This window comes from Chiloscyllium plagiosum, chromosome 10, assembly GCF_004010195.1.
Source record: "Chiloscyllium plagiosum isolate BGI_BamShark_2017 chromosome 10, ASM401019v2, whole genome shotgun sequence".
In the NCBI taxonomy this organism is placed as follows: domain Eukaryota; kingdom Metazoa; phylum Chordata; class Chondrichthyes; order Orectolobiformes; family Hemiscylliidae; genus Chiloscyllium; species Chiloscyllium plagiosum.
This window is the reverse complement of record NC_057719.1, coordinates 28,841,182-28,855,055: the sequence shown is the minus strand read 5'-3', so window position 1 is coordinate 28,855,055 and position 13,874 is coordinate 28,841,182. Positions and strand designations below refer to the sequence as shown.

General features: G+C 40.2%; 1 protein-coding gene across 1 annotated transcript in view; it reads right to left on the bottom strand.

Annotated features, from left to right (window-relative positions):
• Window positions 1-310: 310 nt before the first annotated feature.
• The window catches only part of six4a (SIX homeobox 4a), a 20,677-nt gene continuing 7,113 nt past the window's right edge, over window positions 311-13,874 (bottom strand). The window contains exons 2-4 of the mRNA XM_043697253.1: window positions 12,155-12,513; window positions 11,827-12,048; window positions 311-2,082 (exon numbers count right to left, since the gene is read on the bottom strand). Coding sequence (XP_043553188.1) covers window positions 1,262-2,082; window positions 11,827-12,048; window positions 12,155-12,513 — 1,402 coding nt within the window. The 3' untranslated portion in view covers window positions 311-1,261. The remainder of the gene's footprint in view (window positions 2,083-11,826; window positions 12,049-12,154; window positions 12,514-13,874) is intronic.

The following is a 13,874-nucleotide window of genomic DNA, read 5'->3' as shown; positions in this document are numbered from 1 at the left end:
ATTTTAAGTTCCTTGTTTAGTATTGTACATATATTAACCGTAACCAGAAAAAGAAACTTTTAATCATTTCTAATATATATATCTTCTGTTAAAAAACAAAATCAGCTAACGCAGAAATGGATCCACCATTAAATCTTGATGATGGTAGGAACTGACTGCAAACAGTGAACTTTGGTGGCAGCTGAGTACCATAGTCACAGAACAGATTTCCACTGAAACTCAACAGAGGCTGAAGTGATACATTTGTTACTTTAAAATGTGATACAGGGTAAAATTTAATCTTGGGCAGCGGTGTGGAATGGGCGACTTGTCCTGGTGAATACTAAACTTTGCATCTCTGATTCTGATAAAATGCCAAGGCACTCAATCAATGCACAGGAGCTCTCTACCATTTACATAATTGCTGGCAAAGATTAAAGCACTTCAATAAACTAACTGCATGAAAGAAGTCGATCAATAAGATCAAAAAAATAAAGTTTCTCTATTTATACTAATATTGTGGAGTAGTACCAAATTGAGATATTCTCTTGCTTCCACATTCCATCTAAGTTAGTATTTTGTGCAGGTAGGAAACAGGAAGGGAATGGGACACTTCCAGCCATAATTCACAGTACTTGGACTTCAGGACATTTAAAACAAAAAAAAAACTGTACATTCCAATGGTAATTCTAATGATCCTGGACTGTACATTCCATCTTGATTGTCAGCTATTGGTCATACAAAACACTGTCCAGAAAGTATGCATTCACTAAGTCGGAAAATCTTTTGATAAAGTGTTACATTTGAAAAGTATTAGTGTGTGTTATTTTGGGTAGTGTTTAATAAAAGCAATAAAACTAAATTTGTGGTCATATGCCTCTGGGCCATTTTGTGACTGGTGTACCCAAAATATCATAATGTAATGCTTACATTTGCTAATGGTACATTGATATCAAACCATGCATATACAGGAAGAAAAGCCCATCAATACAGACATATACCTTTAAGATGCTAACCAGTCCTTATTTATGTGTTATGACTGACTATACCAGGAGTGTTAAAAATAAATACCAACTTACGGCTAAGAATCTAGATTCCAGTAAAAAAAAAAGTGTAACAGATAATGGTTGACTACCTCAGTCATCTCCTAACAGTTCTTTCCTTTAAATTATGAAGTAGATAAAATATAATAGAAACACTTCAGTCTTTGGTTACCTAAACAAGAGGACGGAAAATATCAAACAGTCCCATTTTCAAAAGCCTGCTGCATATTTGTAGGCAGTTATATATCACTGAGATCTTCATCCATAGGAACATTTTGAAGTTTTGCTAGTTCCTTTTCCTCAGTTTCTAATTCCTTGCAGACATTGTTAACCACATCATTTATCACATATTTGGATTTAGAGTCCATCATTGTTAGGTGGTTGCTAGATTTGTTTTCTAGAACTACCAAGTAGTTTTCCTTTACTGGGGGATGAAGTACAGACACATGTCCACTACTGTATTCATGCGTTTCTTCTGTAATAGGATTTCTAGGCTTATCCTCAGTGTCAGAAGAATCAAGACCAGTTTCAGTTATAGTCTCTTGGCCAGAGCTTGTAAGCAGATTACAGTTCTGGAGTGTAGCATACTGACTGTTGGCCATTGACACTACAGGTACTGCATTCGTGACAGCAGTAGACAACTGTTGATCACAATTCAGAGATGCAGTAGTTGACAGTGGCAAACTCACTGTGAGGCTGAAGCTCAAAGTACTTGATGTGTTCAGCAAATTTGATGAAGTTAAAGGCAGGTTTTGAGGCAGCCCTGTGTTCACCAGCGTTGAGCTTTGAGTTTGTAGGGTATTTCCAGGTTGGCTCCCAGGAGATGTGTTAATATTCATATGATTGTTTCCACTCACTGACATTAATTGAGAAAAAACAAGACCTCCTTCCAACGCATCCTGTTTTACTGGGGCAACAGCCTGCCCTGAATTAGGTAATGTGCACATTACTGCATTTGGTGGGAGTGTGGCAGCCAAGAAGACCTTACCTTGCTGAAGACTGGCTGCTGTACCACTTAGGAATGTTCCTCCATCTGATGTGTTTGTTATCAAAATGTTTCCTATTAGTCAGAAAATAGTACGACTTTTACTGAAGTGCAAATTTAATTGTACATATCATTCTACAATCGGCCAACAAAATTTAGTCAGCAAATATCAATAATATATCTTCATAAATTAGCACACAAAATAACAAGCTGAAAACTATCTATAAATCTGTAGAAATTATGCCAATGAGAAGATCACTTAATTTGTATGTTTAATCAATTGTTCTAGAGATACTGTTTGTGTGAACCACTATAACTTAGTAGCGACATTACTTGTTCTCATTGTTTGTCAATGCTGTTTTTCTAATTTGAGGATTAAATTGCTGTTAAATTGGTATGTTAGCAGAAACAAAGTTGATGCCAATAGAAAAATAGAAAAAATCCACTTTCATCCCACATTGCTGTTGCACATATGTTCAGTTGTACAGCTCATATAGTAGCGAAGCAAGGGAGGAAAACAAAATAAATTCATGCAGACATTGGTAATAGCAGAATGATAGAAGTGAAATCTGTATGTATAAAATCTTAATTCAGTGTCCACTTACTGTCCAAAAAAATCTTATTTTCCATTAGGAATCATCATGAAAAATTTAATATGCCCAAAGTAACAATACAAACTTATACACAATTAAATTCTCATGCATGTTGGTCCTGCAGCATCTTACATTCGCACCTCCAGTTCCTCAGTTAACTCAGATGTACCTTCAAGAATCTATCCTTGGCCTATGCTTTATCAAATCTGCACACTGCCCCTCAGCCACATCATCTGAAAACACACTGGTTTCCACATGAAGCCTAATTTTACGAAGCTTTACATCACTACCACCACTCATGGCATCTCCACTGTCTTTAAACTGTCAGATTATTTATCTGACATTGTGTTAGGTCATCAGAAATTCCCTCTAACTGTATATTGGAACACTAAAACCCCGGTCTTCAGCTGCAAACTTTGCCATGGACATTATTCTATTTCCTAATTTGACACCAAGTTTCTGAACACCTTCACTTCAAGACGACATTCAACCACACTTTGTGTTGTCATCAAGACTGCCTACTTCACTTGCCATAACAATGTTCTACTTAGCTCCAGTCTCAGCTCTTCTGTTGCTGAAGGCCTCATCAATGCCTGTGTTAGTTTTCGACTTGACTATTCCAACGTATTCATGGTTGACTTCCCACATCCTACCCAAAGTAAAATTGAGGTCATCCAAAAACTCTAATGTGTTCTAACTTTCACCATTATTTTTTCACATATCATCCTTCTGTTCATTGAGCTCCTTTCATTCCCAATTAAAAACATCTCAATGTTAAAAATCTCTTCATAATTTTCAAATTTCGCCATGATTTTGCCTGTTCCCATTTTTGTGATGTTCTCCAGCCCTACAAGCCAGACTAACTTTGGTCTCTTGAGCATGGCTGGCCTTAATTCTCTATAATTGGTGGCTATACATTCAGCTTCATAGGCCATAAACTCTGAGAGCCCCTCTCCAACTCATTTCTCTCCATCAAGACTCTCCTTAAAACCTAACTCTTTTACTCTTTTTAAGACTTACCATCTTCTTAATATTTCTGTGTGTCTCAGTCATTTTAAAAAAAATAATGCATCTGTAAAGTGCATTGGAATGGCTTATAACCATCAACCTATGACTTAAAAGAAACTTGTTGTTAAATACATGTTGTTTGTAGTTGATAGATCAATGGTAATGAAGGAAGGATGAGCAGGACTTAATGAGAATTAAGATGGGGGGCAGCATTTGACGAGAAACTGGCTTCAGGAATCTTGAAATATCAAGGCAAAGGTTAAGTAAAAGCAAGGATGAATGTTTGGGGAGCAGCAAAATTTAAAAAAAGGTGAGATTATGGAGGTGATGGTCATGTTGAACGAGGCAATTTAGGGTATGAAACTCAGTTCACGGTCATGTAGTTATGAATGGTGCAGTTCAGCCTGAAGCCCTGGCCAAGGAATAAGAAAGAATCAATGAGGAGAATGGAGCTCATATTTAGGCCTGAAAACACTGAACATTGATCTATGCAATGATTAATAAATAAAATTGCACTTATACATAACTAGGAGCTAGACTTCCAGCCTCATGTTGATACGTTGGAAGGCAGGGGGTCTCATAAAATGCAGAGCGTGGCCTGGCCACTACCTACTTGTCACCCCAACCTCATTCCCATTTCATGTAAGGTGGTGGTGATGGTGTTGGACAGCTAGCTGCCTATCCACCTATTGGCTAATAAACAGCCAAATGGTGCCTGAATGGCCTTCCACTGTGACTTCGCCTGTGGCAGGAATGGCCCACACCTAGCAGATAGCCTGGGAACTATTATTTAGTGGGTGGGTGGGTGGGGAGCATATGCTTACCATCAGAGGCACCAACCCAATATGACTCCCTCGGCCAGTCCTCCAACACTACCCATACTGGTCTCTGATACCCAGCTATCCCACACCACTTACTGCAAACTGTTCGCCATGCCCTGCTGATATCTCAAACTTGTGCGTATGGCACATCTAAATCCAGCCTCAATTGTTAACATATTCTCCAACAACTCAAAAGCGCTGGAGCAGTCAGGGGAAGTAATTGATTAGATTAGATTCCCTACAGTGTGGAAACAGGCCCTTTGCCCCAACCAGTCCACACCGACCCTCCGAAGAGTAACCCTCCCAGACCCATTTCCCTCTGACTAATGCACCTAACACTATGGGCAATTTACCATGGCCAATTCACCTGACCTGTACATCTTTGGACTGTGGGAGGAAACCAGACCACCCGGAGGAAACCCACGCAGACATGGGGAGAATGTGCAAACTCCACACAGACAGTTGCCCAAGACTGGAATTGAACCTTGGACCCTGGTGCTGGGAGGCAGCAGTGCTAACCACTGAGCCACCATGCCGCCACAAAAATATAGTAACTTAAACAGCATTATCAAGGTTGTCTAATCTCCCCTGCCAATCTATCCCTGGCACTGTGAGGCAGAAGTGCTAACCGTTGTGCTACACAACCATGGCGATGACAGAGCTGATGTTGTGAACACAAGTGTCTTTTTTTTAAAACTCACTCGTGGGATGTGGGCATCACTGGCTGGTGAGCATTTATTGTCAGTCTGTAGTTGATCTTGAGAAAGTGGTGGCAAGCTGCCTTTTGGACCACTGTGGATCATCCCACAGAACATGGACTATAATATCCTCAGAGAAGGAATTCTTTTACCCAGTAACAATGAAGAAACATACATTTCCAAGTCAAGATGATGAGTATCTTGGAGAGGAACTTATAGGTTGAGGTGTTCCCATGTATCTGTTGCCCTTGTCCTTCTAGAAGGTAGTCACCATGGGTTTGGAAGGTGCTATCTAAGGATCTTGTTGAATTTCTGCAGTGCACCTTGTAGATAGTACACACTGTTGTTACTATGCCTTGGTAGTGGAAGGAGTGGATGCTTGTGGTTATGGTTCCAATCAAGCGGGCAGCTTTGACCTGGGTGGTGTCAAGCTTCTTGAATGTTGTTGGAGATGCATTCAACCAGGCAAGTGGGGAGTATTCCATCACACTCCTGACTGGTGCCTTGTAGTTGGTGGATAGAGGAGTCAGGGAGTGAGTTACTCATTGCAGTTTTCCTTGCTCCTGACTTGCTCTTGTAGGCAGTGATTACGTGGAGAGTCCAGTTGAGTTTCAGGTCAACCCCCAGGATGTTGATAGTGGAGGATTCAGTGATGACAACATCTTTGAATGTCATGGGGTGGTGGTTAGATTGTCTCTTACTGGAGTTGGTTATTGTCTTGCATTTGAGCAGTGCAAATGTTATTTGCCACTCATCAGTCCAAGCCTGGGTATTTTCTAGGATTTGTTGCATTTGAATATGTGCTGCTTCAGTACCTGAGGAGTAGTGAACAGTCAAGGTTTGTGTAAAGATTTGTAGCTGGAGTGCCAGTTGCAGTTGTTGTGGATGGTGTAGTGAATGGTGCTGAGCATTGTGCAAAGATCTGCAGACTTCCCTACTGCCAACCTTATGACAGAGGGAAAATCATTAAGGAAGCAGATGAAGGTGGTTTGGGCTAGGAAACTACCTTGAGGAACTCCTGCAGAGATGACTGATCTCTAACAACCATTTTTCTATGTGCCAGAAAAGTCACTAACCAGCAGAGAGTTCGTCCCCAGTATACATTGACTCTAATTTTGCCAGGGCTTCTTGATACCACACTCACTTGAGCGCAGCCTTGATATCAAGGGCTGTTACTCTCACCTCACCTCTGGAATTCAGCTCTTTTGTCCATGCTGAACCAAGACTGTAATGAGGTCAGGAGCAGAATGGCCCTGGTGGAACCCAGAGTATCACTGAGCAGGTTATTGCTGAGCAGGTACTGCTTGATAGCACTGTTGATGACACCTTCCATCACTTTACTGATGATCGAGAGTAGACTGATGGGACAGTAATTGTCAGGGTTGGATTTGTCCTGCTTTTTTGTGCACAGGATGTACCTGGACAATTTTCCACTTTGTTGGGTAGATGCCAATGTTGCAACTACACTGGAAGAGCTTGGCTATGGAAGCTTCAAATTCTAGAGTACCAATTTTCAGTACTATTGATAGAATGTTGTCAGGCCCCATAGCCATCCCTGCAATGAGTGCCTCTAACCATTTCTTGATATCATGTGGAGTGAATTGAGTGGCTGAAGACTGGGATCTGTGATGCTGGGGACCACTGAAAGAGGCCAAGATGAATCATCCACTTAGCACTTCTGAATGAAGATGGCTGCAAATGCTACAGCCTTATCTTTAACACTGATTAAAAAAAAACAAAGAACTACAGATGCTGGAAATCAGAAACAATAACAAAAACAGAAATTCCTGGAAAAGCTCAGCATCTGTGGACAGAAAGTACAGTTAATGTTTCGGGTCCAGTGATTGCCAGAACTGCTGAGTTCCTCCAGCAATTTCTGTTTTTGTTTTGTTTTGTACTGGTGTGTTGAGCTCTTCCATCATTTGTGGAGCATCCTCCTCCTCCAGTGAATTATTTAATTGTCCACTGCCATTCATGACTGGGTATGGCAGGACTGCAAAGCTTAGATGTGATCTGTTCATGTGGGATTGTTCACTTGTGTTTACCACTTGTTGCTTGGCACACAAGTAGTCCTGCTTGGTAGCTTCACCAGTTTGACACCTCATTTTCAGGTATGCTTCCTATTATACCCTACTGCACTGAATCAGAGGTGATCTTCTAGCTTGATGGCAGTGGTTGAGTGGGAGATATGCTGGACCATGAGGTTGCAGAGAGCACCATTCTGCTGCTATTAACAGTCTTGAGTTGCTAGATATTTTCAAAGTCTATGCCATTTAGCACAACGATAGTGCCACAATACATGACAGAGGGCATTCTCAATGTGAAGGTAGGACATTGTCTCCACAAGGACAGCGCGGTGGTTGCTCTTACCGATACTGTGATGGGTAGATGCACCTGCACCTGGCAGATTTGTAAGGATGAGGTCAAGTACGGTTTTCCCTCATTGGTCGCTCACCACCTGTGCAGACTCGTCTAGCAGCTATGTTCTTTAGGACCCGACCAGCTTGGTTGGTAGTGCTGTTGCTGAGCCACTCTGGATGGTAGACATTGAAATCTCACCTCAAAGTACATTTTGCACCTTTGCCACTTTGGTGCTTCCTCCAAGTGTTTTTCAACATGAAGTAATACTTATTCATCAACCAAGGAGGACAGTACATAGTAATCAGCAGGAGGTTTCTTAGCCCGTGTTTAACCTGAAGCCATGAGATCCAGCGTCAATGTTGTGGACTCCCAGGGCTATTCCTTCCGACTGTATACCACTGTGTAGCCACCTCTGCAGGTGAACTGGATAATGGTGATTATAGTGTGTGTGACATCATCTGTCGGGTATGATTTTGAGAGTATGACTACGTCAGATTGTTGCTTGACTAGTCAGTAAGACAGTCCCCCCCCCCCCCCCCCAAGATATTCATAAGGCGGACTCTGCAAAGTCAGCATGTCTTTGTCATTGATATTTCCGGTGCCTATGTTGATGCCAGGTGGTCCGTCCAGTTTCTTTTCTTTGTTGAGACTTCGCAGGGATTGATACAACTGACTGACTTGCTAGGCCATTTCAGGGGCGGTTAAGAGTCAACCACATTGCTTTTGGTTGAAGTCAACAAAAGACAGCATAACAGACAGCAAATGATAAATCCTTGAGGCACTCTGAAACTAATGATGTAGAAGCAGAAAGCGGGGACAAACCACTGGAGGAGATTCTCTGGATATAACTGGAAAGACAATAGAATCCGGGAATGGCTGTCCCATACAACTGGATGATGGAAGTGATGTAAAGAATGTGTCAGAGGTTTCAGAATGGTGATGAATGGCATTTAACTTTAATGTTCAAATGCCATGGTAAGGGTGAAAACCCAATTGTCAAGGCTCGAACATACAGAGTTGCATGACTAAGAGACACAGATTTGAAAGATTGCAATTTGATGAGGCAACTGAGGTTGGCAGTGAGACACTTGTTTGCAAGGAAAGGAGTCTTTGCTTTCGAAGACAACGACGTTATTACACTAGGAAAGGGCCAGTAATGGAGGTAAGATGATGTCAGATAAGGAATTGATCTGCTCTGAATAACAAAACTAACTAACCTGTCAACTAGCATGGTGGTCATGTCAGCTGCTTAGTAGGATCAAGATTAACATAGAAGCAGGTGTCATGAACAAGATGAGCTAATGGACTAAACCAGTAGACCGAAGAGAAAGTAGGGAAGGATGTGGTTCAGGGCTTGTGTGGAGCCTGGTGGAGGAGAACAGATCTTGATGTGGATGGCAGTGGGAATAGAGTGGAGGAATGTGGCAGAGCCAGCTGAAATGATTGGTGCCAAAGAAACTCAAAACTTTTCATAAAATTTATATAACATTTACTGGAGACATGCAAGAGGATTTTCAGTGCTCAGATGGTAAAGGAGATGGAATCAGAGAAATCTCTTCAATGCCAAGATGATCCCGGAGTAGTGAACAATTTTGGTAGAGGAGAACAAGACTGGATAATGCTTGGTAATGGCCCAGCCTCAGCTGAAAAAAGAAGGGTACTGAAAAGTCTAAGAGAAAGAAAGTGTTGGGAATGATATCCGTGTAGGTCTGTAAGGACAGGCATGTACAGAAATAGGTCTTAACAGGAACAGATAAAGGCAGATTCTTTTGGATGAACTAAATTGTACAGTAAAGTGAGAATGGGAGGTACCTCCACTTTCTGCTTAAGTATTAATGCCCAGATGAGGATCTGAGAGCAGATGGGATGAACTAGAGGTGAAGCAACAGATGCGAGAGATGAAAGAAAACACTTTTTAGGGTAGACAGAATATTAGGTTCAAAGTTCAACACAATATCAAATTGAATACTGCGATTGCAAACAAAATGAAAACTGGATGAAAAGAGAAAAAAGCCAACGACAATCCATCTTTTGATAACTTTACCCAATGAGTACCTTACACTTAGCTGTCCTCTCTGAGGATGTATATTGAAATATGCAACATTTTAAACAGAAAGAACGCCAATCTCTAATCAAAACAATAATGCTTGAAAAGCTCAGCAGATCTGACAGCAACTATGTAAGGAGAAACAAAGTTAATGGCTCAACTCCAATGTGATTTTTGTTCAGAGGTCATTGAATGAATGCCTTTCCCTAATATCTTGTATCAGAAGGAAGGACAGAAGGAAGGAAATAAGGAAGACAGCAAAGACAAAGGACTGAACGACAGAGCAGAAAACAATGAAATGGAGCATGGATAGGCAAGAAAGGAAATAAGAAAACAAGATTGAATGAAAGGAGAGATATCAGCAACAGGGACACAGAGGAATGGGGTCTTGAATATCCTTGACACTTTTTCCAAAGGCTCAAATTTTCTTGGAGAGGAAAAGATAAAATAAAGAGAACATACAAGAAAGGGAGGAATAGAAAACTGAACTAAACATGAACTCCAAACAGGGATGATACCTTGCCTCGTGCCTCAGGAGTTAGAATGTCTTTTGACATACTGGTCTGTAGAACTGGCTGTACTATTCCAAATTAGTACTCTGTCTCTGACAGAAATAAAGGTAGAGCTAAATAAAATTTAACTCTGACAAAACTGATCTTGCAGCTTATTTTAAGGATATCCAAGGTGGATATATGTTGAAAGATGCTGGAACTTTAACTTAATCTTATTGATTACAGTGGCTCCTGTAAACCAACTTATTCATGTTTCCCATGCATTATTTATGTACAGTCCAGGAAACAGACCTGATCTTAAAATAACTTAGGAATAAATTAACCATGCTTTATGTTGAATCTGGTTGTGAATTGTACATGCAGGGAAATATTTAAATTGATTAATGTTGACCACTGACAGTCTGCCAAGGACAGTAATAGTATTTTTTAAAAATTTATTATTAATTCTATGCTTTAAGATTGCATTAACCTAGCAGTAGGCTAGGTGATATAAATAGTCTAGGAAATAAAATGTTTACACTTCTCTTATTAGGGAGATTCCTCTCAGAGAAGTTCGTCCATAAAGTGACACACTTAATGCTGCAGAATTATTTTCAGTTTTGGCAGCTACTAAAGTGTGGTAAATGTACATTACAAGCATGTGTGTTCTCTTATTAAAAATTACTGCATTTATTTTCTGTCAATAGTACTTCTTTGTCGACTGAGAAAGGGGAATCCAAACCTGTTGAATGAAAACACCATTGTTGGCTTGTACTGACGGGCTACATTCAGCCACTGCTTTTGCATTTGCTAAATGGGAGCATGGCTGCTTCTCAGGAAGTTATGCAAAACTGCCACCACTGAGTGGATCACTGAGTATATACTAAAGTCAAGGCTGACATCAGCAGCAGTGCTATATTGTAAAAAGCTACTGATTATTTACTATCTCCACATTACCAGAAGGCAGAATACAACGGACTTAAGATAGTCATGGAAAGGTTACTCAAAGGTTTTGCCAAGGGAAAGCAATTCCAATTTTCAAATAAGCAATCTCCTACTATTAAAAACTCTTTAATAAAGAGAGATGAAGAAATGGTGTTAAAGCTCACAACTGAAATTGAAAAGATCTATGAAGCCAATTTTCAAAGGGTATGTTGTCTTGCAAATTACCTGTAACTTTCACCCAGTCACCTTGCTAAATCATACAGGGCGGTTTAGTTCTGCAGAGGATTTTATATGGTAATTGATAGTCACTCAGCAAATATTGCAATTGTCACATCTTTAGCATATGTTAGACATTTGCTCTTATTGCAGCTGAATTCACACTGCAAGGGTTAATTTTGAAATGCATTTCTCTTTTGTAGGGAATGAGAGTCAGAGAGAAAGTTGCAAAACAGGTCCTAAACTACTCTAAGATTCAATGGGGATTTTCACAATATGTACAACTCTGCCAGGCTAAATACCAATCCAGTTAAGTAAGCTCATGATGTCTGTGTGCAGCTGGTGTGCCATTGTGGACTGAACAGGCATACATTTGTCAGGCATAGTTCTTCCTAACATGAGTATAGTCTTAAACAGTCAACTCTTCAATTCCACCTATGATGAAAACTAAAATGCAACACCAATATATTCTTTTTATACGTTTTCTTTGGTGTAACACAAATAAACTTAACCCTGTCAGTATGTTTGAACGTTTTTAATTTGGAATGAGTATCCAACATTAATAAATGAATCAACTAAGTAATGAATTTACCCGATATGTGGGCTAATCTCTCAAAAATAAATCAGAAAGCAACTTACCCTGTGATGATGCAGCAGAACCAGAAGGCAGCTGAAGTGGAGGTAACCCAATATTTCCATTTACCAAATGAATGTTATTTTCTGTATTTTGCAGCTGCACAAGGCTATACTGGTTTATTTGGGCTGGGCCTCTACTAATTTCAGCAGATCCGGAGGACACTGCTTCTTCAGAAGTAAGCATGTGTACACTTTCAGTTTTAAGTTCAGTGCCACCAGTAGACCCTGGGAAGGGAAAGTATGAATTAGAATTGAAAAGATACACAGTTGAACAGGACAGTCACATTTTTAAAATACTTATTTGATGCAGCAGAATTAACTAATGACTCACCATTTGAAATACCATTAACCAGCACGCTGGGAGTGGTTCCTATTGGGCTTAAACTTATTGTCTGGGCATTTCCTAAAGACAATCCATTAACAAGGACTCCATTAGGACCTTGGATGAAAGAACTTCCACTGTAAAACACAGGAGAGCCATTTGTAGTTACAAGATTTCCATTCAGTAGTATGCCAGAGGAATTCTGGGAAGGCTTCAGCTCCCCGATATGATGCATGAACATGCCTTCTGGAGGACTATGGACGTTGGAGTGGTTCATCCCATCAGATGGATTTGACAATGGACGAGGCGACATGTCTTCTTGACCCTTGCTGGACTCATCTTCAGTGCTGTGATTACCATCTGACTCACTGCAGAAAGAAGTTTAAAAATACAAAAACACTCATTACTGTATAATGCTTAACTTACATCTTGAAAATTATCAAATTTTATGTAATAGGAATGCATGGAATTAATCCACTAACGACTATCCTGGATTAAACAAAAATGGTAGTATGTGCGTAATTCACAAACAAGCCTTAAGTATTAATGGGGTCAGGTGAGAAAATAGAGTTAAAATGATACATCAGTCATGATTTTATTAAACAGCACTCTTGTTGGGTTGAATGGCTGACACTCACTTATGATCTCATAAAAACGGGAAAAGCATAACATTAGATATTACAGAATATAAAATATTGCACTGAAGATGACTTAAATAGCTCGCACAATAAAATATGTTTATTGCTAACTGGTTAACGGATGACTAAGTTGAAGTGTTCGATTTTTAAAAATGATACATTACATAAAAATTATAACCGATCGCAATAACACACAGAACATTTTCAGCTTTCAGTTTGATGTACCTGACAGATATTGGAAAGTGAAAGGAACAGTAAGAGAAATAAATCAAATATTTAAGTCCTCTAAAAGGCATGATATTAAATGTAAACAGTGACATTGAACCAAAATCCACTGGTTATACTGTATCAAAACTGCAAGACATAAAAGTCCAGGTTATCTCAGCCCATCTGTTTGAACACAGCTACATAACATCAGAATAAACATCAGTATAAATTGGTATCATAATCACTGAAACATTATTACAGTGACGTTCAGACTTGCAGCTGTCCTCAGGAAGGAGGGATGGTGTACTGTCCAATTGACTTGAGCATTAATCTACAAGTGTGGGATCAGTACTTAATCGAGATCAGACTGATAAGGTGAAGTTTTCGTCTTTTGCCATCTCAACAAATCCCGTATGAAATGTACTTGACCTTGGGTAGCATAATGCTTGTGACATTTCAGTTCCCAGTGGACACATGGTAAAACCAGAAATTTGAGGCAATTTTTCACACAGCAACAGACAACATTGAAAAAGGGAGCACAAGTAGCATAGAAGAGAGTTGTCTTTCAGAGGCCACAGTCACAATGGATTCCCAATGCTGAGTAAATGCCAAGACTAGAAGCAGGGTTTTGGTCCTGATTTGGAAGCGGAAAAGAGGTGTTCTCTGAAACGTGGGACACCCGGACCAACCAACCCAACCACCCCGTGGCTCAACACTTCAACTCCCCCTCCCACTCCATCAAGGACATGCAGGTCCTTGGACTCCTCCATCGCCAGACCATAGCAACACGACGGTTGGAGGAAGAGCGTCTCATCTTCTGCCTAGGAACCCTCCAACCACAAGGGATGAACTCAGATTTCTCCAGTTTCCTCATTTCCCCTCCC